We start from the raw sequence: 25,686 nt of genomic DNA, 5'->3' as shown, positions 1-25,686 counted from the left end.
AAAGTGGTGGGGACAATTTAACATCAGCATAGCAGAAGACCAAATATGTCCCTCCCCTGGGTGTTGAACCTTAAACACCTGCATGAAAAACCAATGCATAAACCTCTGGACCACCAATGTGTTTTTAAACAATGAACGCCCAACTATAGGTCTTGTTGTGATGTGATTTGGATTGCATTTGTACCTTTATGCACACATCGAGCACACATGTGTGGAGGACAGAACATGACATAAGTAAAACATGATGCTTTGGCTCAAAGGGTAAGTGGATGTCTAAGAGTCAGTAGGTTGGTGGTTTGATTCCCAGCGTGGCAGAGTGTATTTTGGAGAGACATGTTTTAAAGGAATGTATAGGTCTGCTTTGCTTTGTTTCTGTAGTTCACAGTTGAGATATTGTAACAGGTTTTGTCCTTAAAAAGCCAAACAGATTATGATCTTTAAATTCAGAATCCCAACTGTTAAGATTGTGATGAAACCTCTGCAGGTGGCTTTAGCTTAAGGGGTAAATAGATGTCTACCAAGCTGAAGGTCTGTGGTTTGAATCAATCTCATATTATGTTATGGAACTAACGAGGCATGTGGTAATTGTTGTGTATTAAACGGAAATTAAAAGTCAGTGAGAAAGCAACGGAGGCTTAAGTCCAGTTTTTTCTAATGACATGTTCAGAAAACCAAGCTCCAAATGTGATGCTAGCCATTGTCATTGTTTTCCTCTTTGGGGTTGATTGACTGTGTTTCACCTGTATGTCTACATCTGATTATGTACCTTGAGGGAAACACAAACAAAAAAGTTACATTCTGAACACATACTTGACCAATAAAGAGGATTCTGATTATCTGTCTCTCACATCAATGAATATACAACAAATACAATATTAAGATATCTAATAAATGTTTTAAAATGAGTCACAATATGCTTCAGTTCAAGGATGTAATGTTCAGTAATGCTACACTATGAATAGTAGTGTACAGAATATCATTTAATGTGTTATATTGTTGTTTAATAGCAAACTGGATAAGGATCATTTTTAAGTGAAATTATGAAAAAGGAGACACACATTATTATCAATCAGCAAACTAAGAAAATGTTCTTATAAACATACACGCAAACAAATTACATTATTATGTTCATTTGTCGGCTTCTGGGCACTCTTATTCTGAAAATCCCCATTGTGATTTGCAAGGACTCTTACTTTGAAAGTTAAAAATCGGATGTAGACGCTTCCATCCTAGCTTTTTAAATTCCAAACTGCTCTTTCTCCGCCATTTTCGGTCGTTGGTGTCGCAGTGGTGATCGGTTATTGACTCGTTAAAATCAACAACGATAGTCTTCTATTACATTATTTAATTTGACAAGACTCCATACTGCAAAAAGAAGATGTCCACCGAGCAGGCCGAGAGCATTACGGTGTCCGAGAAAGCAGTCCAGCAGCCGCCGCCGGCGCAGCAGCAGCCGCCGCCGAGGTGTGTTAATTCATCCAGGATTTATCCAGGTTCATCCATCCAGGGTCCTTTGTTGGCTCTTAGCAGCTAATGCTAGATAGTGAGCCGTAGTGATTCAGATACACACGGATGTCTTTATTCCTGTATTAAATAAGAACTATCCCTTTGGTTTGCACATTTGTGAGCAAACTCATTTTAGGCACTTTGAACAAGTCCTAACTGTGATTACTTGTGTGTAACCGCACACGTTGACGACCCGTGTATTTACTGGAAAATTCATCCCATTTACTATGTGCAGTAATTCAGCGTTAGCATTTTTTTTGGCCTCTTCAAATGACTTGTTTTGCATGTCGTAGTTCCAGTTTTCAATAATAACTAGTTCCATTCATCTATGGTCCTTTGTTGGCTCCTAGCAGCTAATGCTAGCTTGTTAGCCCCAATGATTCAAATCCACGGGGAGGTCTACAAATACTTCCAGTATTCAATAAAAACTATCCCTTTTTGATAGCATCTTTTTGAGCAAATTAAACTTTGATACACTTAAAACGTTTAAACTTTGTCGTTATTTGTGTTACAACGTTGTTTGGAGGCGTGTTTGGGACCCGTCTATTTACCGGAAGAATATTATTTCCATTTAACGCTACGTGCAGGAATTTTAGTGTTAGCATTTATGTAGCTATCTAATAACTTCAGTTTTTAAAAGAAAAACTATTGTTAACTCTTTAAACTTTGATAAACCGCCGTAAAATAAATAACGTTATAGAGCCAGGACCACTTTAGTCAAAGAGCGGCCTTGCCATGCGGCTGATACGGAATTGTCCCGGTAGAAAACTATTGTAGATTATCATTATAACTCCGGCAATTGTGAAATGGGATGAAATAATACAATTATTTGCCCGCCTAGGTTTTATTTCCACTAACCTTCATCACCTTTTAAAATCAAGGTTGAACAGGTTTATTACATCAGGATGAGGATAATCCCCTAGTCCCTCTATTGGTTAGATTTGGTAACACCAGTGGCCTCATTTTCAGCAAAAGTCAAAATGGTGCCGCGTAGTTTACATTTTATTTGAAACTGTTTAAAACATGTACCAGAACCTATGTCTGCAGCTATTGTACTTATCTCTTTTATGTCCTTTTTCATTTGTGAATTCACTCCCATAATCTGATCATGCTCAATTCTGTACCTTTCAGGTATAAAAGCTTTTTACTCACTATCTTACTGTCCTCTTCATACAGCGAAGTGAATGGAAAAATCAAGCTTGAGACCAATTCAGGCAGGAAGGAGAGACCCCAGAAGAGAGGTGGAGGTGGTCGCTTCGAACCCTATGGAAACGTGAACAAGCGATACAGGGTTTTCGTCAGCAACATCCCATACGACGTCAAATGGCAGGCCCTCAAAGACTTGATGAAAGAGAAAGGTAAGGTGTTTAGATAAGGGGTGGACTCTGTCCATTTGGACATAATTAAAGAGGCAGCATCCAGGGTCAATTTCGTTTGACCACTGCAGCTTTGAGGTTTTTGGGGATTTGTGCAGAACCTTTAAGTTGTACAATGCGGCGTGAGATCTTGTGAAGAGTTATCTGGAACCAAGGTTTTGGACGAGGTTCCCCTCATTTGTCCGTCAATTAGGAGTTGCTGCAGACTTGCACAAGAGCTGCAAACCTGGATGTTAGACTGAACATTTAATCTCTTCCGAGATTACTAAAACCTATTGTGATCTTTGTGAAGTGAGTTGTACATGTGTCAATCCGGTCCATTACCGTGGAAATGGATTAGTTGGGATCATAAGTGGAATATTGAGAGTTCCCACAGAAATCCATGAAAGAACATTTCTGTATCTAAATGTATTTTGCCCAGAAACGGGGGACAACTTGCTCTGTTGCAACATGTTATCAACTGTGAAAGTCTGAGCTCATGTTTTATAAATACGTTTTAAAAAATGGAGCCAAGTAAAACAATAATATTTTGGATGCAGTCAATTTCAAGTTCTCTGAAAACATGGATTACATGTGCCCTTACTCATGTCTCAAGTACTTGTAGTTATGGGGTATTGGAAAGTGGAATATGTATTTTAAGTAATGCACTAAATATGCATTTACTTGAAGTTAAAGCATGTGTGTACAAGGCACAACCCTTTTTCAGAAGGAGTGCCTGGTATTCGTTCTGTGACAACTGACTGTGGAGTTAAATTGCATTTTCTCTTTTAGGTATGACCTTGACAAGCAAATGTTTTCTCAGCAGACCTCGATGTTGTGCCAAACACGGCCATGCGTTGGGGATTTCTTTGGGGTACAGGTCTACAAAATGAAGCAACTTCTTATGCACTGTCCTTGTCTCTAGAGGTTTGATCACTGATGTCCATTGGTTGAACAGACCTGTGATCTGGAAAGAAGGCGTCACTGTGGGCGACGCCAAAACAAAATTCTGATATTGTGCGTTTAAGGAAAAGGACCAATTTCCCCTTAGAGCTTACCTTCGTTAAGATTATGGTTAGTTTTCTAGCTTTATGTTCCTCTTTGACCTCAGTTGATGGGCGACTGTAAAGATGCATTGTACCTGATGTTTTTAAAATGGCGACATTTGACAAAGTACGCACAGGTTTGCAATGAAATGGACGGAGACATTGAAAAGGTGTTGCCTACTTGAAATTAGTGGGTCAATTATCTTAGGTAGAAGGTGGTGTTCGTGGCATTACATCCAAATAGGAAGGCTGATGGCCATTTCAACTGTTGTTGTCCTCAGTCTATTGCTTCTTGTGCTTCAGGAGAATTCCAACAAGGACAGGCTAAGAAGTCTTCACTTTTTTGAAAAGAACCAAGCTTGCCTTTTGTAGACCTGTACCATATTGTGCTGCTGCTGAGGTGCTGGGGAAAGGCGCAGGACTGGCCGTCTGAGCTCACTGTGACCAGCCGCCCTACTTGTGTTTCTGCTCTAAACCCCCATTGTTCTCTCGGCTTCTCTCCCCTTGGTGTGTGTCGTCTCTGGAATCTGATTTGTAGTGGGTGAGGTAACGTACGTGGAACACTTAATGGACGCAGAAGGCAAATCGAGGGTAAGTGCAAATACATACAAATAAAAACATGAATAATCCTAGACAAACCTGTGTTTGTCACCTTACGGTGTCTTTGTATTCATTGTTGGGAATGGTTAAGCTTCAGAAACCTGGTGGAGTGTGTGAGATGTTGACGTCCCGCAGGCGTGTTTTATCCGGTGTCGTCTGTGGCACTCGATGACTTGAGGTCATCCCGAGGGTTAATGCTCCTATAAAAGGACTTCAGCTTTCTTTGTAGCCAAGCCTGTGGTATTGCAGTATCCCTTTGGTTGCTGGATTTGCTCCTCCTGAACTAAAGGAGTCTAGTCTGGAAGAGGTTGTTACAAGGCTGTTACAGGGTTGTTAAATAAAAATAGAACTGCTTTCTGGAATCGTTCCCTCCATTATCTTAGTCGTAGGGAATCCTGTGGATTTCCGGCCCTTTGGAAGGTGGAAAAATACTCTTATATATTCAACAGACTTGTTTGTATTGTGTAAAATGTGAAGTCTTAAAATGTATTTGATGGTACAGATTTGTGGCCAAGACGGTAAGCCTGTGTGATGTACTTTTTATTGTGCATGAAATTCTATTTTTCAAAACATTTATTTTATTCAACCATTGCCTTTGCTAATTTGCATTCTTTACTCCTTTGGGTGCTTCCTGTCCCTATGTCTTGGATCAAAAAGGGTTGCGCGTAAGTAATCCATCCATTTATGTATTTAATTTAAATTGTTTGTGCTTCTCAGATTAACAAAATTGATGTTTTTACAATCCGATTTAAATTGACAAATCAGAAATAAAGTTTTTCTGACGGGATGTACTCTACTTTCCTTCTAGTGTTGTTGAATTCAGGACCGAAGAGCTGATGAAGAAAGCCGTGGAGAAAGTCAACAAGCACAATCTCAATGGACGTCCCCTTAAAGTGAAAGAGGTATGTCAAAGCAAGAAAAACAAATCCAAATGGCAGCTGCAGATTTCCATATATATTATATTATAGATATTTTCTTGCTTTATTTGTAGGACCCTGATGGTGTGATTGCTCAGAGAGAAATCAACAAGACTCAAGGTGGAGGACATCCAGGAGGCCATGGTGGAATGGGGGGAATGGGCAATATGGGAGGCATGGGAGTAATGGGGGGAATGGATCGCATTAACATGGAACGAATGGGCCCAGGACCAGGAAATGGCAACGTTAACATTCCTCCTAGCCTGATGAACAACCCCAACATCCCCAACGAGGTCATCCACGGTCTCCAGGCCGGCAGGATTGGCAGCACTGTCTTTGTGGCTAATGTGAGTTTTCCCAAAAATAAACATAATATTTGAAATGTGTCATTACGAAAAGAGAAACCTTCTATTTTCATCCTTAGGCGCTTTCACACCGGAGTACTTTTCCCAGTATACTTCCGATATAGTTCCGAAAATGTAGGTTCACACCAAAAAAATCCGGAACTAAAACTTAGTTCATGAGAACCTTTTCACCCCCTTTTCAGTCCCTGCTAGAGAGCTCCCAGAAGGTTTTGTGAAGCCGCCATTTTATTTTCTTCGCATTAGCATTAGCCCAGCACACAAACGGAGAGAGACTAACTTATGGCAACACAAAAGAAAACATGGGAGCGGTGGAGTTATGAGGAGGTGTCGGCGTTCTGGTGATTTACTCGGAAGTTGGGGACTTCCGGCCGGGGACTTCGGGTGGCAGTATACGCCGTGAAGTTGTTTGCGGCCTGCCAGTAAACCCGAAGAAGAAGAAGTGACGTCAGCGGCTTCATTTGCCTAATCTTACCTCTGGGACTTATTCCGGTGTGAACGCGATCTGCTCTTTAGTTCATCAGAACTAAAGAGTTCTGATGAACTAAGTACGGCAAAGTACTTGGTGTGAAAGCGCCTCTTGTCTACGGAGAAAACTCACTCTTAAATGGTTCTTTGTCCCTGCAGCTGGACTACAAAGTGGGCTGGAAGAAGCTGAAGGAGGTTTTCAGCATGGCAGGCATCGTGGTGAGGGCCGACATCCTGGAAGACAAGGATGGGAAAAGCAGAGGCATGGGCACAGTCACATTCGATATGCCCATTGAAGCAGTCCAAGCTGTCTGTATCCTTTCTAAAAATGTTGGATTGTGATCTCTGTGTATGCATGAAATGTTTATTCATTAGAATCACGTTGTGGCAAAATGTCTCTCGTGGGCTTTTCCTTAATGATTTCACAGCTATGTTCAATGGACAGCTTTTATTCAACAGACTGATGCACGTCAAACTGGTATGTTCCTCAACCCCTAATGTACTTTGATTGAAGCGCATTAAAGATTTCCCAATTTGGGATTAATAAAGTATATATCTATCTATGATTGAAGTATAAAGTCTAAATCTGTCTGTATGCTTTTGTCAGGATGAGAAATCCCTGCCCAAAGATTTTGGACCACCTGAGAGAGCTTCTTCTGCTCTTCCCCGTAAGTAGAAACGTAGCTTTCTTCACTAAGATCAAAAACATAAAGACATTGTTTTTAATGGAGGATAGAATGGTTGAGTATTAAAAACGTGTTTTCCTTGAAAGTTTAATAAGTGTACTTCTGTTTTGTGCAGACTTTCACCTGTGATATAACTTTTGTATCGAGTAAATACACCTTGTAGAAATAACTAACCTCACAAACATATCCTGAGATACTTACTGGGTTAGTTTAGCATGGGTTTCATATTGTACGTTAATTAATATTGTTATAAGTGTGCTAACAATACACCTAAAAGTGTCCTTGGTTCTGCCACATATTGCGTCGCAAGGAAAGTATTACATTTGTTTGTTCAATTAATTAAGTGAACACAGACAATAGAGTGATGGCTAAAGCTCCGTGTTCTGATATTTTTGACCAACAACAAAAAACGATGCAACATTTCTATCTAGAAAGTTGACATGTGATTACCTTTCACAGTGGTCCAACCTCTGCCGTTTATTTTACACGTCTACATTTGGATCCCCTTATTTCCGCAAAAAATGTAATCACATTATGCATTTTCTCTGCCCAGGTGGCCTGAGCGGTATTGGTCTGGGTCTGGGACCTAATGGCCAGCCCATTGATGCGACCCAACTAAACAGAGGAGGAGGAGGCGGAGGAGGAGGAGGCGGCGGCGGCGGAGGAGGAATGGGCAACATGGGCCCTGGAGGTAACTAGCTGTAGTTTTATTTTGTTAAACCCTTGAATAAAAGATACCCTTGGAATCAGTAGCTAATCATCACTCTTGTCACTTGTAGGAATGGATGGAATGGGCTTCGGCAACATGGGCGGTCGTATGGGAGGCGGCAGTGGTGGGGGAGGTATGTCCTGAAGATTTTTTAGTAGAGTGGTCCATATTGTTTTCAATACTACCGCTACCTTTTTATATAATTGAACAACAATTCATAGTTTAATTGAAGCCCCTGAAATAATTTTACATGAACAAGATGTTCTCTAACATCATTATTACAGCATATTAGAGTGCGTGGCAAAATGAAAAATGTATCATTCATAAATGTTTTGTTTCAAGCTCCCATACTCGTATATCATTAAGGCATCAGCTTTTCATCGGTTTTGTTGTTTTTCTGCCGTTTGGCATTAAGACTTCCCATCTGTTCCAGGAATGGACAACTTTGGAGGAATGAACAACATGGAGCGTTTCGGTTCTTCCGGGATGGGCCGGGCTAACGGTAAGGGGATGCGTTAATCTCTCTCAAACCAGCGTGGAACTATTTCGCGGTTTTCTGGTAGTTTCTAATGGTTTCATCTCTTGCATTGTCAGAGATGGAGCGTGGGATTGGTGGTGCTTTTGAGAGGGAGTTTGGGCGGAATGATATGGGAATGTCTCGCAATAATTTTGGAGAGTCGTTTGAAAGAGGAATGGGTTAGTATTTATTTTTAGGATCTTGTTAAATATTCCCTCTAGCTCCTCTGATCATCAGGTGTAATGCTCGGCTCAGACACTAGATTTTAACTGTGTTTTTTCCCTTTTTGGTCTCTTTTTAAAAGGAAACTCCCAGGGTATGGACCGCATGGGTGCTGGTATGGACCGCATGGGAGGCGGCATGGAGCGCATGGGAGGCGGCATGGAGCGCATGGGAGGAATGGACAGGATGGAGCGCGGGTCTGACCTGGAGAGGATCGGCTCTGGGTTCGACCGCATGGGCTCAGGGATGGATCGTCTGGGACCCAGTATGGACCGGCTCGGACCAGGTTTGGACCGCATGAGCTCCAGCATGGACCGCCTGGGCCCGGCTGGGTTTGACCGACTTGGCCCCTCCGGATTGGATCGCATGGGTTCTGGCCTGGACTTCAGCTCCCCGATGGGAATGGATCGCATGAGCAACACCGGCATCGACAGAATGCCCACCAGCTTCGACCGCATCGGCTCCACTGGAGGAATCGACCGCTTCCCCTCCGGCGGGATGGACCGCATGAACTCAGGCGGCATGGACCGCATGGGGTCCGGCAGCGCCGGCGGGCAGTTTGACCGCTCTGCAGACCTGGAGCGTGGGTTCGGAGGGAATTCCTTCGGAGGAGCTGGAGGTCCTGGAGCTGGTGGAGGCGGCAACAACAACAACAACAACATCAGGAAGGGATGCCAGATCTTTGTCAGAAATGTAAGTCTTCATCTGACCTTTTCTTACAACTTATTTTCTTATGTTTGTGTAAAAGCACCTGGCAATAAACTCGATTCAAATGAACTGTAGTTTGGCCTAATTCACTTTTTTTTTTTTTTTTTAGATTCAAGGCTTTTATTGTCATGTGTACATAGCTACAGTGTAGACATATCAATGTAAATCTTAGGTCACAGGCTCCTTCAACGGTTGCAACATAATAAAATAGTGCAAGTAATACAAATAAGCATCTTGCATCTGATTTTTAATATCAATTTGTTTGTTGTTTTGTCAGCTGCCCTTCGACTTCAACTGGAAGATGCTGAAGGATACCTTCAACACATGTGGTAAGAATACTCCTCGATTGCAAATAGTATATTGATATTTACGTATTTTTTTTAAGATGACTTCTAACTAGTTCTCTCTTCCATCTGCAGGCATGGTTCAGTATGCTGATATCAAGATGGAGAACGGCAAGTCTAAGGGCTGTGGCGTGGTTCGCTTCGACACCCCAGAAACTGCAGAGCGCGTCTGCAGGACCATGAACGGCTACCGGCTGAACGGCAGAGAAATCGATGTTAGAATTGATAGAAATGCATAAACGATCTGTCTGTTGCGTCTTCCATTCATCTAGTTCCTCGTGTCCAAATGCCCTTCATGATCTGATTTGCCCATCAGCATTTTCATATCATATCCACTTAGATATTTGTAAGGGTGACAAATGTTTTTTTTAGTTTTGTTAGTTGTCACAGTGAAAGTGTTTTAGTTTTTGCTAAAATGTACCTTTTTTTTTTAGACCAAATTTTTAATTTTAATTTTCTGTGATGCATCACCTGTCATTGCCTTTGTTCTATAAGGTGTTTTGATAAATAAACCTTGATGTTTGAAATACTTTGTTCGATGTCTTTCTGTGGAATTGCATTGCCTGTCAGTTACGGTGGACTTTCCAGTGAACAATTGAGACTAACAAGTTTTCTTTGATTGACATTTTCTTTTCTGGGTTTGTCGTGTATTAACACACACAGTTATAATTTGTAAGTATGACTTTGACAATGTTTGTAGTTATTTCCTGACCGTTTATGCAATTTATATTAGGGTAAAAGGGGCTTGGAGATATATCATATAAGCTCTCAAGATACCCCCTTGCAGATAAGGAATGCAACATAAAATAGAAGTTTAATTGATTCACATTTAATTCAATTTAAAAAAACACATTTTAAATATGTTTAGTGTACACTTGCTTCATAAAGATTGTTAATGTCTAAATATAGTTATATATTGTTATATTACCTGAAATAAATACGTATCTGTAGTGTAGTCCAGCGCCATATAGATAGAATTCTATCTATATGGCGCTGGTGTAGTCTATAATAAAAATACAAGGTAAAAAAGAACCGGAAGGTCACTACCGGAAGAAGGTCACGAGCATTAACATTCAAGATGGCGACCCCCTTGTGTCAGTGTTACCAGGTGAGTTCTGTGGACGTTTTGTTGTAAATATCAGCCTTTCAACCCCACGAAATTATAAGGGAAGAACTTCAATTGCACATGTGAACTGCCAGTTTAACCTTGTTAAGTGTTGGACTTGTATTCAAAGTTAAAGTCATTCAGGGTGCTAACGTAGCATTAGCTAAGTTAGCTCTTTGAATTGTCAGGTGTCCATTCGGTGTTTGAATCAAATATTTTCGAAGTAAAGTCATGCATTGGTATCTAGCTGCATTTTCTGGCTTTCCATCATGACGTTTTGGCTTAACATCACAAGGTTTAAAGCCTTTGTTGATAACTTAAATGTGCAGGTCTGTAGGATGATTGTGTGTCTGTGTGTTTGTGTGCAGATATGTGTGAGAAGAGGCTTGGTTTCTTTCCCTTCCTCCTACCTTCTCCTTCACAACAGAGCCGCTGTCTACAGGACACATGGGCTCCTCACATGCTCTTCACAGGTACAACCCCTGTCTTATTTTCATGTTTAATTATGTCTGGATATTATAAAGCTGTACCTTTACTACATGCCTTTTCCCTATGAAGAGATTCCTTCAAATTAGGTCTGGGAGATATAATAATTATAATAATATTAAACTTGATTTATATAGCACCTTTCATGCTTGACGCAGCCCAAAGTGGTTGAGTGACAGAAAATGACAATAACAAATGATATAGCCAGAATGTATCCTGATAAACGTCATTTTATGTCATTTCATGTCTCATTAACCATGTTAGTCCGGCAGTGGTTCAGTCAGTAGGGAAGGGGTGTCAAACTCAAATACACAGTGGGCCAAAATTAAAAAATGGGTACTAGTCGAGGGCCGGACTGGTTCAATGTTTATTGCAAAACGTATTGAAATGAACTTATTGCACATATTTAACCTGGAACTAACAAAGCTTCAATTATTGCCTATAAAAACAACATTAAACATTAAATAATCAGTTGCATTCATTTCTTATGGCTCTATCTGCAGCTTTTCCGGAGTCATTTCTTATGATCACATTTCTCCACAGGCCAACAACAGCTTAAAAAAAACTATTTCCCTCTAAGAAAAACCCAAACATGCCCTGTTGTCGTGAGAGAAAAAGTGCAGAAGGAAACATCCATTAAACTCAGTGTGCTGCTCTGTGATGCTAGTTCAAGCCAGATACTTGGCATCTCATCTTGGGTGCAAGTTCATCAATGTTTGGGGCCAGGCTCTGAGCTGAGGAGACCCTCAGGATTGAGTGAAGGTGTGCGTGCAATATACCGGCGGGCCAGATCTAATAGTAATTAGAAATTATCCTGCGGGCCGAAATTAAATCCACCAAGGGCCTGATTTGGCCCCCGGGCCTTGAGTTTGACACGTGTGCAGTAGGGGCTTGGACTGTGAGCCGTAGGGTCAAGTCCCCGACCAGACCTAAATATGGAGTGTGGACTTCTACTTGGAGAGGTCCCAGTTCACCTCCTGCCCTGCCGTGGTGCCCTTGAGCAAGGCACCAGACAATCTTTGATCAGGAACTTGAGATTAATTTAACTGCTCCACGCCGACTGGAGTACATTAATAATGTGTTGTTTCTGATTCTTTCCCACAAGGTGCCACCGTCCCCCTCCCTGCAGGTCAGGTATATGTCAGGGGAGAGAGGTGGGGGCAGAGGCGGGGGCAGAAAGGGTTTCATGGGGGAGTTACTGGACAACATAAAGCAAGAGCTAAACAAAAACAAAGAAATGAAAGACAACATCAAGAAGTTCAGAGAAGAGGCCCAAAAGCTGGAGGAGTCGGAAGCATTGAAACAAGCTCGAAGGAAATTTGTAAGTATTCTGCTACACGCACCATTTCTATCCTTTTTATTATGAAAATGTGTGTTTGGTTTGCCAACGCAATGTCTTTCTTCCAGAAAACGATAGAGTCTGAGACAGTGAAGACCTCCGATGTTCTCAGGAAGAAGCTGGGAAACATCTCTGAGAGCGTTAAGGAGGTAAACGTGTTTCAATGTGATGCTGCCTTTCTTTTAATTATCATGGACATGCTATTCAAATATATCTATCCACCCTAACAAGATGTGTGCGTGTGTGTCTGTGTGTGAGAACAGGGGTTTGAGGAGGTGAGTCGTACGGACATTGGAAAGAAAATCAAGGATGGAATAGAGGAAGCAGCCAAATCAGCGAAGACCTCCGCGGAGTCTGTCTCTAAAGGTGGAGAGATGTTGGGGAAGACCGGTGCCTTCAGAGCAATATCACAGGTATGTAACGCTTTCACAATATACTTATTATTTATATTGCATTATAGCTTTCTGTTCACTTGATAAACATTATTTCCAATACAGGAGTCACTGTTGTTACTATGGTGCAAATACATTTCTTTATATATTCATACAAACAGAATCTTGAGTTTTTTTAAAGGTCCCATGTCATGGCCATTTCTACTGATCATAATTCCATTGTTGAGGTCTACTAGAATAGATTTATATTGTGCAATTTTCCAAACTCACATTGGTTTCTCATACAGCATCTCTGTATAGTATGTGTATTCACTCTCTGTCCTAAACGGCTTGTTGGAGCTCCTGCCCCCCCCCCCTCCCTGTGAGCCCAGTGGCCGCCTGCGAGACAGCGAGACAGCGAGACACAGCGAAACCCAGCCCGAACACACACACACACACCCGCAGCCTGGCTGTGAGTCGGTGTGTGTGCTCACACACCGACTCACAGCCTCGCCGCGTCCCGCCATCTCAGGCTGAGAAATCGGCGGAGCTGCAGCTGAGAAAAGATTGAGTGTGTGTGTGTGAGGAAGTCTGCGGATTGGTCAATTTGGACCAATCCGCGGACATAATTTAACGTAACAAAACACAGCATGACATCCCTACAGTTTTATTTCTGGAAAACCAGATAGGACAACAGTTTGCTTATCTCTGCATACTGTGATGTTTCCAGCAGTTCAGATAACGTTTTCCAGCTTGGTTTCATTTCCTGTATTTTTACGTTACGTCACTATACCCAAATACGTCACTGTACCCAGGAAGAAAAAGAGAAATGTCCAACGAGGCGTTCTGGGGCAGCATAGACAGGTTTTTTCTGTGTTAGAGTTTTACTCGCTACAGGGTGTACTTTGAGGGGTTGTGACTCTGCAGACCGTTTACATGCAGAAAAAAACAAAAATGACCATGTTCACGTCTTCAAGTCATCCTGAGGCCTTAGTTTTGGTTTAAAATTACACAACATCATGTATGTGTTGCTTCTTTTGGGCTTGTTTTCATAGACCTGGTTGCTTATTTCTCTCAAGTCTGACAACAGAGTGGGCGCAGTGTCTAATAGTAGCAGTAAGCTAACGAGAGGCTACGTTCAGCTGGTGACTCGGGGGTCGAGACAGAGAAAATGTCAGGAGTTTGGAAGTATTATAAAATTGAAAGCGAAGGCAGTGTAACAGCCAGATGCAATGTTTGCAAGGCGGAGGTTCCTCGTGGTGGAAAGAACACGACCAATCTAATACAAACACCAACAACAACACGACGAGTACACAGCGGCCACTCAGGTAACGGCACTGAAACAACCAACACTTTCAGAGACTTTTAAAAGGAAAGAGAAACTGCCCCAGAACAGTGAAAAGGCCAACAAAATAACAGCCAAGATAGCTGAATTCATCGCGTTGGATGACCAGCCGTTATCTGTTACCTTTTTTTTCTCTTAATGCATTGCATAAAGATCGGATCGGGAAAAATCGGTATCGGCAGATTGTCAAAATCAAATGATCGGAATCGGATCGGGAGCAAAAAAAGGTGATCGGGACATCCCTAGTCAAAACTAAATGTATGAAAAGAAAATGATAGGCCAGGTTACTAAACGTATTTGCTTTCTGGTCTTTCTGTGTTCTCTCTTCAGGGCATGGAGAGCGTGAAGAGGGAGATCGATGACCTCGGTCACACCGGCTCTTATCGGCCTCCTGCCAGACTGAGGAAGAGGAGCGAGTTTTCCTCCAAAGGGGCAGGAGAGGAGGGCAAAGTGTTCGAAGCCAACGAGTACGTGAGTGCCCTCTGCCCCTCCCCCCCATACTGTGGGAGGGGAACACCTCTCAGAGACCGCTGATAACACTTAGATGGCCTCATAAAGTCTAATCACAATTAAAAATACAGGAAATGAAACCAAGCTGGAAAACGTTATCTGAACTGCTGGAAACATCACAGTATGCAGAGATAAGCAAACTGTTGTCCTATCTGGTTTTCCAGAAATAAAACTGTAGGGATGTCATGCTGTGTTTTGGAATAGGGGTTACAACTCTCAGAGCTGAATATTAATGGTATTCCCAATTTTCTTTTCACGACAGGACTAGAAAAATATCTTTATATATTTAAAAGAATATCTTGTGAAGATTTCGATTTTTTTTTAATTCTGTAAAATACAATTATTAGGCTTTGATATCCATCCCAACACAAAACATTATTCCAAATGTTATTTGGACACATATCTTGCCTTGAATTGTTACATTTCCTGCTATTTGGATATTGCTCCAGTCCATTACAATGAATTGTGCATCCCTGCTTTATTATGAGTTAAATATCCTCGCTGTAAACAGTGGCGTTTTTATATGTACAAAAGTGGTGGGGCACAAAAAACTTAGATGTCTATATATAAGCTTCTGCAGTGACGTGCAGTGAGGTTCATGGCTGGTGAGGCACTGGCACTGACTCTTCAGGTTTACAAATATTATATTTTGACCTAAACCAAAATATAATATTATTTTCAAAAGCTTTTTTTGTCTGATGCTTCGATTAATTTTAAACAGACAGTTCAACAAAAGGATACCCAAAAAATGTAATTTTATCATTTAAATATTGAATTGTTCTCTCTAAGTAAGATCCCATTTTCAATAAAATGGCGGTCTTACCTTGACTTGAAGATGAAGTCCATTTTCCTATCCTTCTGGACAAAAATGTCTATAACTTTTTTGTAAAAGTCCTCCTTATGTTCTTGTAGTTTCAAAAGTCTATCATAAATCTAATCGATAGATTTATGATTAAAAAATTATAAAAGTAGGGTAGACATGTGGATGTTATCCGGCTGAACAAAACGTGCATTTATCTAACAGGTACGTTTCCCACAGATCTTATTTCGAGCTATTTTCTAAAATCCTATGGAGAAACCTCATTGCTTTTTTGCAGCTTACTTCCTGGTTTTAGGACGCGTCACTGCAGCTCTCGTCTCCTCTTATTATACATCCATGCTCTTCACACACCACACTTTTCGCGGCACACGTACTTACAGCCAATCAGCTCTGAATTATGTGAGATGACGTATGGTGGGGATGGCAGCTCTGTGCCCCTATGGTGTTTTTTTTTTTGCCACACACATTACATTGAAAAATACTCTGAGCATGCGCAGTGTAGTTTTTACAGTCACCGTTCACTTTGACAGTGAGAGGGTGGGGCATGATCAGGTTTTGTCCCACATGGCTCAAAACGGCACTGTAGACACACTAATTAGAAGAACACAGACTAAAACAGCAATGTACAGACGAATCAGATGATTAAACATGACCTTAAAATATATTTTATATATTTTTTAATTTCTTTTTTTGCATCTCTTTCCATTTTTTGTAATCATTATGTGTAATACTTTCTGCTGACACTAGGTGGGGCTGTCCCTAATGACCAGTCGCCACTGGCTGTAAATACTGCTATGTTTTGCTTTCTGTGTTCATATGTTTTAAATGTGATGGTCCACAGTGATTAAACGGTAACCCTTGTTTCCCTTGAATGTGCTGTTCAAATCTTTACTTTGTGTGTTCATCCTTCAGAGAGGCGATGGGTGTGGTGCTGCACAAAGACTCTAAATGGTTCCAGCAGTGGAAGGACTTCAAAGACAACAATATGGTCGTCAACAGTAAGGACACATGTCTTTCTTTCTCTCTCTGCATCCTTGTCTTTTTGACTTCCCTAGCAGTTCTTTGTTGCATGTCCAGTAAATGATGTTAAGTGTACGGGCATTACATGGGTAAAGAGGACAGATTTGCAGCTATTTAGGTTCCTTTAGTCGTTTTTACTGTTCCCTTAAATAACGTGAAATACTGTAAATCAGTATAGTATAAATCTATTGGCTGTAGCTCCAAAGGTAATATTGGACTTTATTCACAGATGTCATACAAAGCAGAAAACACCTGCGTCACAAAGTATATGTTCTTGTTTTAAAGGTCACCTATTACACAAAATCCACTTCTTCATGTCTCTTCTACATCAACATGTGTCCCCTCTTCTTCATGTCTCTTCTACATCAACATGTGTCCCCTCTTCTTCATGTCTCTTCTACATCAACATGTGTCCCCTCTTCTTCATGTCTCTTCTACATCAACATGTGTCCCCTCTTCTTCATGTCTCTTCTACATCAACATGTGTCCCCTCTTCTTCATGTCTCTTCTACATCAACATGTGTCCCCTCTTCTTCTTGTCTCTTCTTCATCAACATGTGTCCCCTCTTCTTCATGTCTCTTCTACATCAACATGTGTCCCCTCTTCTTCATGTCTCTTCTACATCAACATGTGTCCCCTCTTCTTCATGTCTCTTCTACATCAACATGTGTCCCCTCTTCTTCATGTCTCTTCTACATCAACATGTGTCCCCTCTTCTTCATGTCTCTTCTACATCAACATGTGTCCCCTCTGTGTAAAGAGACTCTGAAAGTTTCAGGAAAAAAGATTCTCTCTCTTTTTGTCCTGATCCATTTCTATAAAAACCTGTCTGAAAATGAGCTGATCAGATTTTGGTCACTTTATGATGTCATACGATTTGTTGGCTTGTGTAACCATTAGCCAATCACCAACCAAGGTAACCCCCCCCCCCCAACCTTATCACCTGAATCTCCTCCTAGAGCACCATTGAGTTCTTTTGAACCAAATATCTCTCAGAGGGGCGTGGGGAGGGGCTCCTTATTTTCATCTAAAGTAACAGACAGAGAATCAGCACTTTTGAAACAGAGGGGATTATGGGTAATGCTGCAATGATCTGTTTGGTGTTTGGAGCCAATCAAAGACATGTTCTGTATATATCTGAGACCTATAATATATTGATGAAAAACAGTATACTAGGGGACCTTTCAAGGCTTTTTTTGTATGCAGTAGGAGACTGCAGTACTTGAGAAGCAACATGAAGAGAGGCTTAAAGCTCAGACACTCCTCAGTACACAGGATAGTTGTAGGGGTTAAGGTCTCCAGTGGAAGAGTTTTGCATCCTTTCCCAATGCTGCAAAATGCACGTTGTGTCTTTGTTTGTGTTTATTTTGATCTGCGAGGACATGTTTTGGACTCGTACACATCTCCATTAATCACCCAGCAGAGATACAGAGCAGGATTTCGCTGAGCTTCAGTTTTTAGTCTTTTCATTTCTCATTTTGTCCCTCCAGCGGACCCTGTGGGACTTCGTATTTTGACAGGAAGAATGATGTTGAATCTGTGTATGAACTAACTATGAAATATGAAGGATTTGCTGATCTGAGATAATGGTTTCTCCGGTTTCCATTCATTTCATTCAACTCCACTGTTCAACTTCTGCGAGCCAACAATGCAATAATTCTGCTGTGAAGTGAAATCAGAGTTGTGTGTTAACGTGCTCTCATTGTGTGTTCACCGCAGGGTTCTTTGAGATGAAGATGAAGTACGATGAGAGTGAGAACGCGCTCATCAGAGCCTCTAGAGCTGTCACCGAGAAGATGACTGATGTTCTAGGTGAGATACCTCGGTTTGTTAGTCTGCATTAATCACTGGGAATCAAGCCTTACCGAATCTTCTAGGGGAGTTGTTCATTTCTAAGGCCATTCCTATACAGATGTAAAGAGTAACAATTTGTCCAATTCTGAGGTTTTCCAGTTTTTCTTTGTTGTTTTTTATCCCCTTTTTGTGCCGAGGAAGCAAATAAATCGTCATCATAGCAAAACATTGAACTGTTTTCAGCCCTTCATTATACTTTCTTGAGTGAGAACAATTTCAATCAAATGTATAAAACTAACAGTCATAGAGCATTCTCTCCTAAGACAATATTTGTGAAATGTGTGAAAATAACTGTAACAAAAGCCTCTCTTCCCTGCTATACACTTACTTAAAGGTGGGGTAGGTAAGTTTGAGAAACCGGCTCGAGATACACTTTTTGTTATATTCCATGGAATGCTCTTAACATCCCGATAGCAATGAATATCTGAAGTGCTTTGACAAAAAATCCATAAAAAAATGTCATCTGTGGAAGCTGTAATACCGGCTAAAATAACTGGATGGCCTACCTGCCTGTCAGCCTTCCATCTCGTGCACAAACTTATCTCGTGCCCTCATTGGTCATGTGCGCGTTCGTGTGTGTTGGAGGAGGGGCTCTGTAAGGAAGTGGCAGATTTTTTCCGGCCGTGTATTTTCAAATTCTAGCGCACTCGAGCTGGTTTCTCCAAAATTACCTACCCCACCTTTAATCAATGACAATAATTTTAAAGTAGTAACAGGTGCTGGATCCGCTAAAAAAAGTTTCTAAAACTCACCTTGTTCAAACAAAGGAGTCCAAAGCACATCTCTAATCTCCTCCTGAAATGCCTCCTTGAGTGCATGAACAAAAAGGTGAAAAAGGAAGCCATATTTACAAATGACTGATATTGATATTTTCCTAACATACTAAGTTAAAGGTGTTGTAGGTAATTCACTTCAGAAACACTTATTGTTATATTTCATGGAACGCTCTTAACATCCCGATAGCAATGAATATATTAAATGCTTTGACAAGAAATACATAAAAAATTTCATCTGTGGAAGCCGTGGTACTGTAAAAAGCACGACCAATCATCTGCCTCGGCCCGCTAAAATAACTGGATGGCCTACCTGCCTGTCAGCCTTCCATCTGTGCACAAACTTATCTCGTGCCCTCATTGGTCATGTGCGCGTTCGTGTGTGTTGGAGGAGGGGCTCTGTAAGGAAGTCTGAAGGAAGGGGCAGATTTGTTTCGGTTGTGTACTTTCAAATTCTAGCGCACACCAGCTGGTTTCTCCATTCTTACCTAGCCTACCTTTTAAGCACATTAAACTCCTGTGTTTCCTGTCTGTGTTCTTGTGTTCAGGTGGGCTGTTCTCTAAGACGGAGATGTCTGAAGTTCTAACAGAGATTTTAAAAGCTGACCCATCCTTTGACAAGGACACTTTCCTCAAGCAGTGTGAAGGGGATATCATCCCTAATGTACTGGAGGTATGTCAGACTCAAAACAACGCTGGTACTCGTGTCTTTGTAGAGAAATAACTTGCAATCGACAGATGAGCTTCGGACAAGAAATATTAAATGTTTTCTAACAACAGATTTAGTCAGGATAGACAAATACTTCACATATGTTGCCCTCTATTATCAGGTCTTTATTTACCCGTTAACAGGTTTTTAAACTAAATGCTCTGTCTCCATGCAGGCGATGATCCGAGGGGAGCTGGAGCTGCTGAAGGACTGGTGTTATGAAGCGGTACAACTTTTATCACACACACTCTGAGCTTTTAGTGTTGATACACACTTACTATACGCCTGTTCTTACTGATTTGTTAGAGGATCTATCAGATGCAGCTCTTTCTCAAATGTTAGTCATCCTTTTATTGAAACTCCTTCTCTCCTTATTGATTCACAGACCTACAGTCAGCTGGCACACCCAATCCAGCAAGCCAAAGCCATGGGACTCCATTTCCACTCGAAGATCCTGGACATCGACAATATTGATGTGAGTTTCTCCAGACTTCACTACTCACTGTTCATAATGAAGCCTTGGGGTTTTAGCTGAATCCCATTCGTTCACTCGTTATGCAAATATGGTTTATTGTGCATTCAAAACACTTGAAATAAAAGTGTGTACTCATGATCACAGCTGTTATCTAAAGCTAATTGCTGGTTGCAGTGTTTTAACAAACCAAACATAGATGTCATAGAGTCTTAGAAGTTAAGTAAAGAATACATCTGAGTATTAAAAGATGCTGCTTATTTTACGCTTCACTCCAAAATCAAAATGTATATGTATGTATAAGTCAGGCAAACGTCTTAAAGTCACAAGCAAGTTTTCACTGCTTTTACTTGTCCATATTGTGTGTCTGGCTGATACCATTCCCAGACTTTTTACACTGTTCTTATATATCATTGTCCCTATCAGCCAGAACTGAAATGCAGAATCGTGCTTGTTTGTTCAGTCATGTATCTGTGTGTCCTCCACTGCAGTTGGCCATGGGGAAGATGATGGACCAGGGTCCGGTGCTGATCATCACCTTCCAGGCTCAGCTAGTGATGGTGATCCGAAACACCAAAGGAGAGCTGGTGGAGGGGGACCCTGTAAGTTACGCACGCACACACGCTCACACGCACACACGCACACACGCACACGCGCACACGCACACACGCACGCACACACGCACGCACACACGCACGCTCACACGCACACACACGCGCACACGCACACACACACACACACACGCACACACGCTCACACGCACACGCACACGCACACGCACACACGCTCACACGCTCACACGCTCACACGCACACACGCACACACGCACACACACACACACACACACACACACGCACACACACACACACACACACACACACACACACACACACACACACACACACACACAGAGAGAAAGACTAAAAATCAGCCCGGGAAACTCGACCGGCCCCAACTCGGTACAGCTAGTCAATTGTCAACGGGGGGGGGGGCGTGCTAGTGAATTGTCCGACCTGCCCACTTCGGTACCGGCCCACCGGGAAAACTCCCGGTATTCCCAGTGGCCAGTCCACCCCTGCACACACTCACACACTCACACACTCTCACACACACACACACACACACACATAAAGTGTTGTCATAATTAGAGATGTTTTGTCGCTACTTATAAATAGTGCACAAAAAGAAGGTGATGAGGAAATGAAGCCACTTTGAATTTGGGCTTCATTTAGATCCACAACCTAGACTAAAGCTTCATTTGTTATAAATCAACCGTAGAGGCCTCTCAGCTCCAGGGACAGTGTGCTGGTACAAGGTGAAGACACACAGTGTTCAGACTAAAGGCTGCTGCAGAGGATTAATGGAGGGTGTAGTGATTTATCATCCGGATCCAAATGACCAGGCGTGGCTAAATCAGAAATAATGCCAACCCGGTCGCAAACAGCTTGTTACTAGCTCTGCTGCCGATTTAAACACAGATTTGTTTTTGACAATGTAGCCTACTGCTTTGTTAACATGTTCATACTGTAGAAAAACTGCGTTCCCTTTCCTTTGGTGTGTAATATAGGTTTTAGTTTAGTGCATGTAAATGGTCTGCAAAGGCTACAATCCCTGTGTTCCCTCCAGAGGGAGTTTTTCTCCCACACTCTTTTTTAATTATTTGATTTGATTTATTTCGAATGTGTAAAACAATAATAAAAAAATAAAAAAATAATAATTAAATGAAACATGAGAATTATTATACTATACAAACTTAAACAGTGTCAAATTGATAATCAAAAATATTACTGATTTACAAATTATATATTTAAGCAATAGCTTAAAATAGCTTAAAGGGCTGTCCGCTTCGCGTCGGGCCGAACCACGCCCCTTAACTGTGATATAATGGCCATATATCACGGCCTGAAGTGAGCTATTGCTTTTATAAAACGGTTACCAAGTGTGGCAATATGAAAGAAAAATACACACTCTAATTTAAATAGTTGTTATTAGTAAATAATGATGTTCAAAATAAAATAGTCCCTCCGTTGCCTTCTGCACGAAACATAGTGCGAGGTGGTTGCTATGCAACAACACTAACAGCTAGCGAACATATTAGACAGAGAGCGTCGATTATTTGGCTATTTATTTACATTATTGTGTATGTTGCCGTTTATTGTGCACCCACTGAAAAACTGTCCAGCATCAGTAGCATGGCTTACGTGGTTACTTGTATAGGTTGAGGTTGTTCTAGGCTGTTGCTTGGCGTGGCGATAATATTGCTCCACTTTCTCCGGTCCCCGAGATTCGGCTTCCAGTAGCTCTGGAGAGAGCTTTCGCACCTGTGGCCACTGACGGTCATAATTTCTCTGCTTTGTTTCAAGACCCGCATCAGAAAGCTTTTGAATGGTGATACTTTTCCAGTTGGTCGACCTGCTCTTCACGTAGCTCTGCATGTCGTCGTTTAGGTGCTTTTTGTTCTGGAGATAGGCACTCCTCAATCCACTCCTCCATAGTAAGACCCCCCCGGAGGTCGAAGTTAATCTTAAATGTTTTTGCGGACCTTTTTGATTACAGATTTGAAAACATCGTTGCTTGCTTTAAAAGTAGCACAATTCATTATGTCAAACCTTGGAAAGTATCTAAATATCCCTGCCCTAATGCCAAAGGAACTGCACACTGAATATGTGTTTGCCGTTTGATGTCTATGTCTGGACCGCTGCGTAAAAAGGAGGGTTTCTGCCCCGTTACTTCTCCGCTGCTTTCTTATTCCAGTTTGAAAAGCAGTTTGCTTTTCAGTCCAACTGTATACTGTTTTTCTCAGACGCGGAGGGATACTGACTTGTTGTGAAAAGTAACTTACAATTCTACCCGTGGTATACGCTCAGTATATCACGGCTAAGAACCAATCAGATTGCTTGATTTGACTTGTCCGTTTTATAAAAACAAATAATCTACCTAATTACACATCCGAAAAGGGGTGGGAAGACGTTTACACTTATTTAATCCCACCCCTTCTCCCAAAAACTAAATTAACAACATTTTTGATAAAAAAAAAAAAAAATTTGTTATTGAAAAACAGACATTACATTACATGTTACTTGCTTTTATCCAAAGCGACTTGCCCAGGGACACAACGACATGCTGACTGCAGTGGGACTCGAACTTGCTATCCCCTTTTTCGAAGTCCAGCACACTACCACTGAGCCACAGCCTCCCCAGGGACAAAACAAAAACATAAAAACAACAAATAAATAAACAAACAAATAAATAAACTCTAGATTAAGTGTACCGTATTTTTAATCCCACCCCTTCTCCCAAAAACTAAATTATTAACATATATATGGAGGCGTGTTGTGCAGTGGGTTGTGCGTTGGTGTTCGGATCAGGGGGTCACAGGTTCAAACCCCACTGCAGTCAGCATGTCGTTGTGTCCCTGGGCAAGACACTTCACCCCAAATTGCTCCTGTGGGGATTGTCCACAGTATTGAGTATGTAAGTCGCTTTGGATAAAAGCATCTAACAAGTGACATGTCATGTAATGTAATATACATATTTTCTTTTGCTTAAAAAAATACATTTGTTATTGAAAAACAAACAAAACCAAACCATAAAAACAACAAATAGATAAATGAACTCTAGATTAAGTGTACCCTCTGTCCCCCCCCCCCTTTCAGGAGAAGGTGATCAGGATGATGTACGTGTGGGCTCTGTGTCGGGACCAGGAGGAGCTGAACCCATACGCCGCCTGGAGACTTCTGGACATCTCCGCCTCCAGCACCGAGCAGATCCTCTGAGACTCTCTAAAACACTCTGAGAGAGAACACTCTGTACCTGAAGAAGCCCTGGAGCATGCTGGGAAGGATCGAGATGAGGGACAAACAACAGACAAAATGTGGAGAAGTGATGCGAAACAATTTCTCTTTTTACATCACTGGTTCAACCCGGTGTTTTCTTTGAAAGCCTGGCAGTGATTTCTCTGGCTCACACTAGGGGGCGACACACCACCAACAACTCTCTATCAGTACTCCCTGCAGCGCCTTGATGGCTGTCCATGTATTGCAGGGAAAAACTGAAGTTATTTACCTCTGTTTTATCATGAGTATTATAAATTAGGTAGAAATCTAGGGAGCTGATTTGAAGCTTAATCTTCAGGTTGATGTCGGCACTTTTGAAAAAATGACTGCCATACTTCCTCTGTCCCTCACACTTTCTCTTCGTCTCTGAGGTGTTGTTATCGTGGTGAGGGCCAATCAGTGCTTTCCTGGATCCATGTCTGTATAATAATTGTCCTGTGTAATTGTTAAAATGTGAAAAAAGTCTATATTTATTATGAAAAAATAAAGATGACCCTGCTACTTTTCACACTTCCTGCAAATAGTTAAGCTTCTTCTCATCCTGGGGCAGGTTGCTGATTGTTATTTTTTTTAATTAAATTAAAGCGCCACTTCTGATTGAATTCATACACTCGAATATCCAATCAATCAATCAATCAATGTTTATTTATATAGCCCAATATCACAAATGTTACATTTGTCTCAGTAGACTTCACAGTTTGTACAGAATATCAGTATGACAATACGACACCCTCTGTCCTTAGACCCTCACATCGTACAAGGAAACACTTCCAGAGAAACCCCACAGTTTAAAGGGGAACATGGGAGAAACCTCAGGGAGAGCAACAGAGGAGGGATCCCTCTCCCAGGACGGACAGACGTGCAATAGATGCCGTGTGTAAATCGAAGAGATAATACATTTACAACATAGGTAGACCAAATGTTTGGAAATGCATGTGTCTATAATAAGAAGATGAATCCACAAGGATGTCAACAATCCTGTGGGAGCCATCAGGGAAGTAGTATGATGAAAGTCAGGCAGGACCACAGAGACAGGTTCAGCCACGACTCAGGATCCAGGACTCAGGATCCAGGATGCAGGACTCAGGTTGCAGGACTCAGGATCCAGGACCTCAGGATCCAGGACCTCAGGATCCCGGCGTAGATAGACACCAAAAAGAAATTTGGGGAAACTGGATTATTCGGAACATGAGAGTATGCAGGTACAGACAGAGAGAAGGAAGAAGTAAGGTGTCCCCAGACAGTCTAAGCCTATAGCAGCTAAACTAGGGGCTGAATCTAATCAGCCCTAACTATAAGCTTTATAAGAAGGTCTTAAGCGCACTCTTAAAAACGGATAGGGTGTCTGCCGCCCGAACACAAACTGGAAGCTGATTCCACAAAAGTGGAGCTTGATAAGAAAAGGCTCTGGCTCCCATTGTACTTTTAGAGACTCTAGGAACAGCCAACAACCCTGCGTTCTTGATCCAAAGCAGAGTTAGGGCACTCATTTGTTTTGAGTGACATTCAGCTTCCTTTGACATGAACAGGATCATTTTGACAGCTTTCAGTCCTGACGTTAACACCATGTGAGTTCAGGTCAGATGACGTGCTTTGACCTTCAGT

At 41.6% G+C, this 25,686-nt stretch overlaps 3 protein-coding genes across 7 annotated transcripts in view; all 3 read left to right on the top strand.

Annotated features, from left to right (window-relative positions):
• The window catches only part of LOC117496148 (NLR family CARD domain-containing protein 3-like), a gene marked incomplete at its 3' end in the record, with an annotated part of 682,747 nt that overhangs the window by 375,812 nt on the left and 281,249 nt on the right, over positions 1–25,686 (top strand). The gene's annotated exons all lie outside the window — the stretch shown is intronic.
• On the top strand, positions 1,239–9,971 carry hnrnpm (heterogeneous nuclear ribonucleoprotein M). Of its 5 annotated transcripts, none has more exons than XM_034147035.1 (16): positions 1,239–1,464; positions 2,683–2,864; positions 4,446–4,498; positions 5,165–5,172; positions 5,316–5,409; positions 5,499–5,771; positions 6,414–6,567; positions 6,683–6,732; positions 6,862–6,922; positions 7,494–7,631; positions 7,720–7,782; positions 8,083–8,151; positions 8,244–8,345; positions 8,471–9,081; positions 9,374–9,425; positions 9,516–9,971. In XM_034147035.1, exons 1-16 carry the CDS (start codon positions 1,379–1,381, stop codon positions 9,677–9,679), a joined length of 2,160 nt encoding a protein of 719 aa, XP_034002926.1. In that variant the 5' UTR covers positions 1,239–1,378; the 3' UTR covers positions 9,680–9,971. The 5 variants fall into 5 exon arrangements, with proteins under 5 accessions (XP_034002926.1, XP_034002925.1, XP_034002928.1 ...); XM_034147034.1 differs by having other exon boundaries at positions 8,065–8,151; XM_034147037.1 differs by lacking the exon at positions 8,244–8,345.
• Positions 10,482–24,594, top strand: timm44 (translocase of inner mitochondrial membrane 44 homolog (yeast)). The gene is made up of 13 exons (XM_034147064.1): positions 10,482–10,548; positions 10,914–11,018; positions 12,137–12,352; positions 12,439–12,519; positions 12,634–12,783; positions 14,417–14,553; positions 16,329–16,414; positions 18,157–18,249; positions 19,613–19,737; positions 19,949–19,999; positions 20,159–20,248; positions 20,737–20,847; positions 23,902–24,594. The coding sequence occupies exons 1-13, from the start codon at positions 10,519–10,521 to the stop codon at positions 24,019–24,021; spliced, it is 1,395 nt and encodes a 464-aa protein (XP_034002955.1). The 5' UTR covers positions 10,482–10,518; the 3' UTR covers positions 24,022–24,594.

Source organism: Trematomus bernacchii, unplaced genomic scaffold (genome assembly GCF_902827165.1).
Source record: "Trematomus bernacchii unplaced genomic scaffold, fTreBer1.1, whole genome shotgun sequence".
Taxonomy (NCBI): Eukaryota; Metazoa; Chordata; class Actinopteri; order Perciformes; family Nototheniidae; genus Trematomus; species Trematomus bernacchii.
Note: the sequence above shows the minus strand (reverse complement) of the source record. Positions and strands in the feature narration are given on the sequence as shown.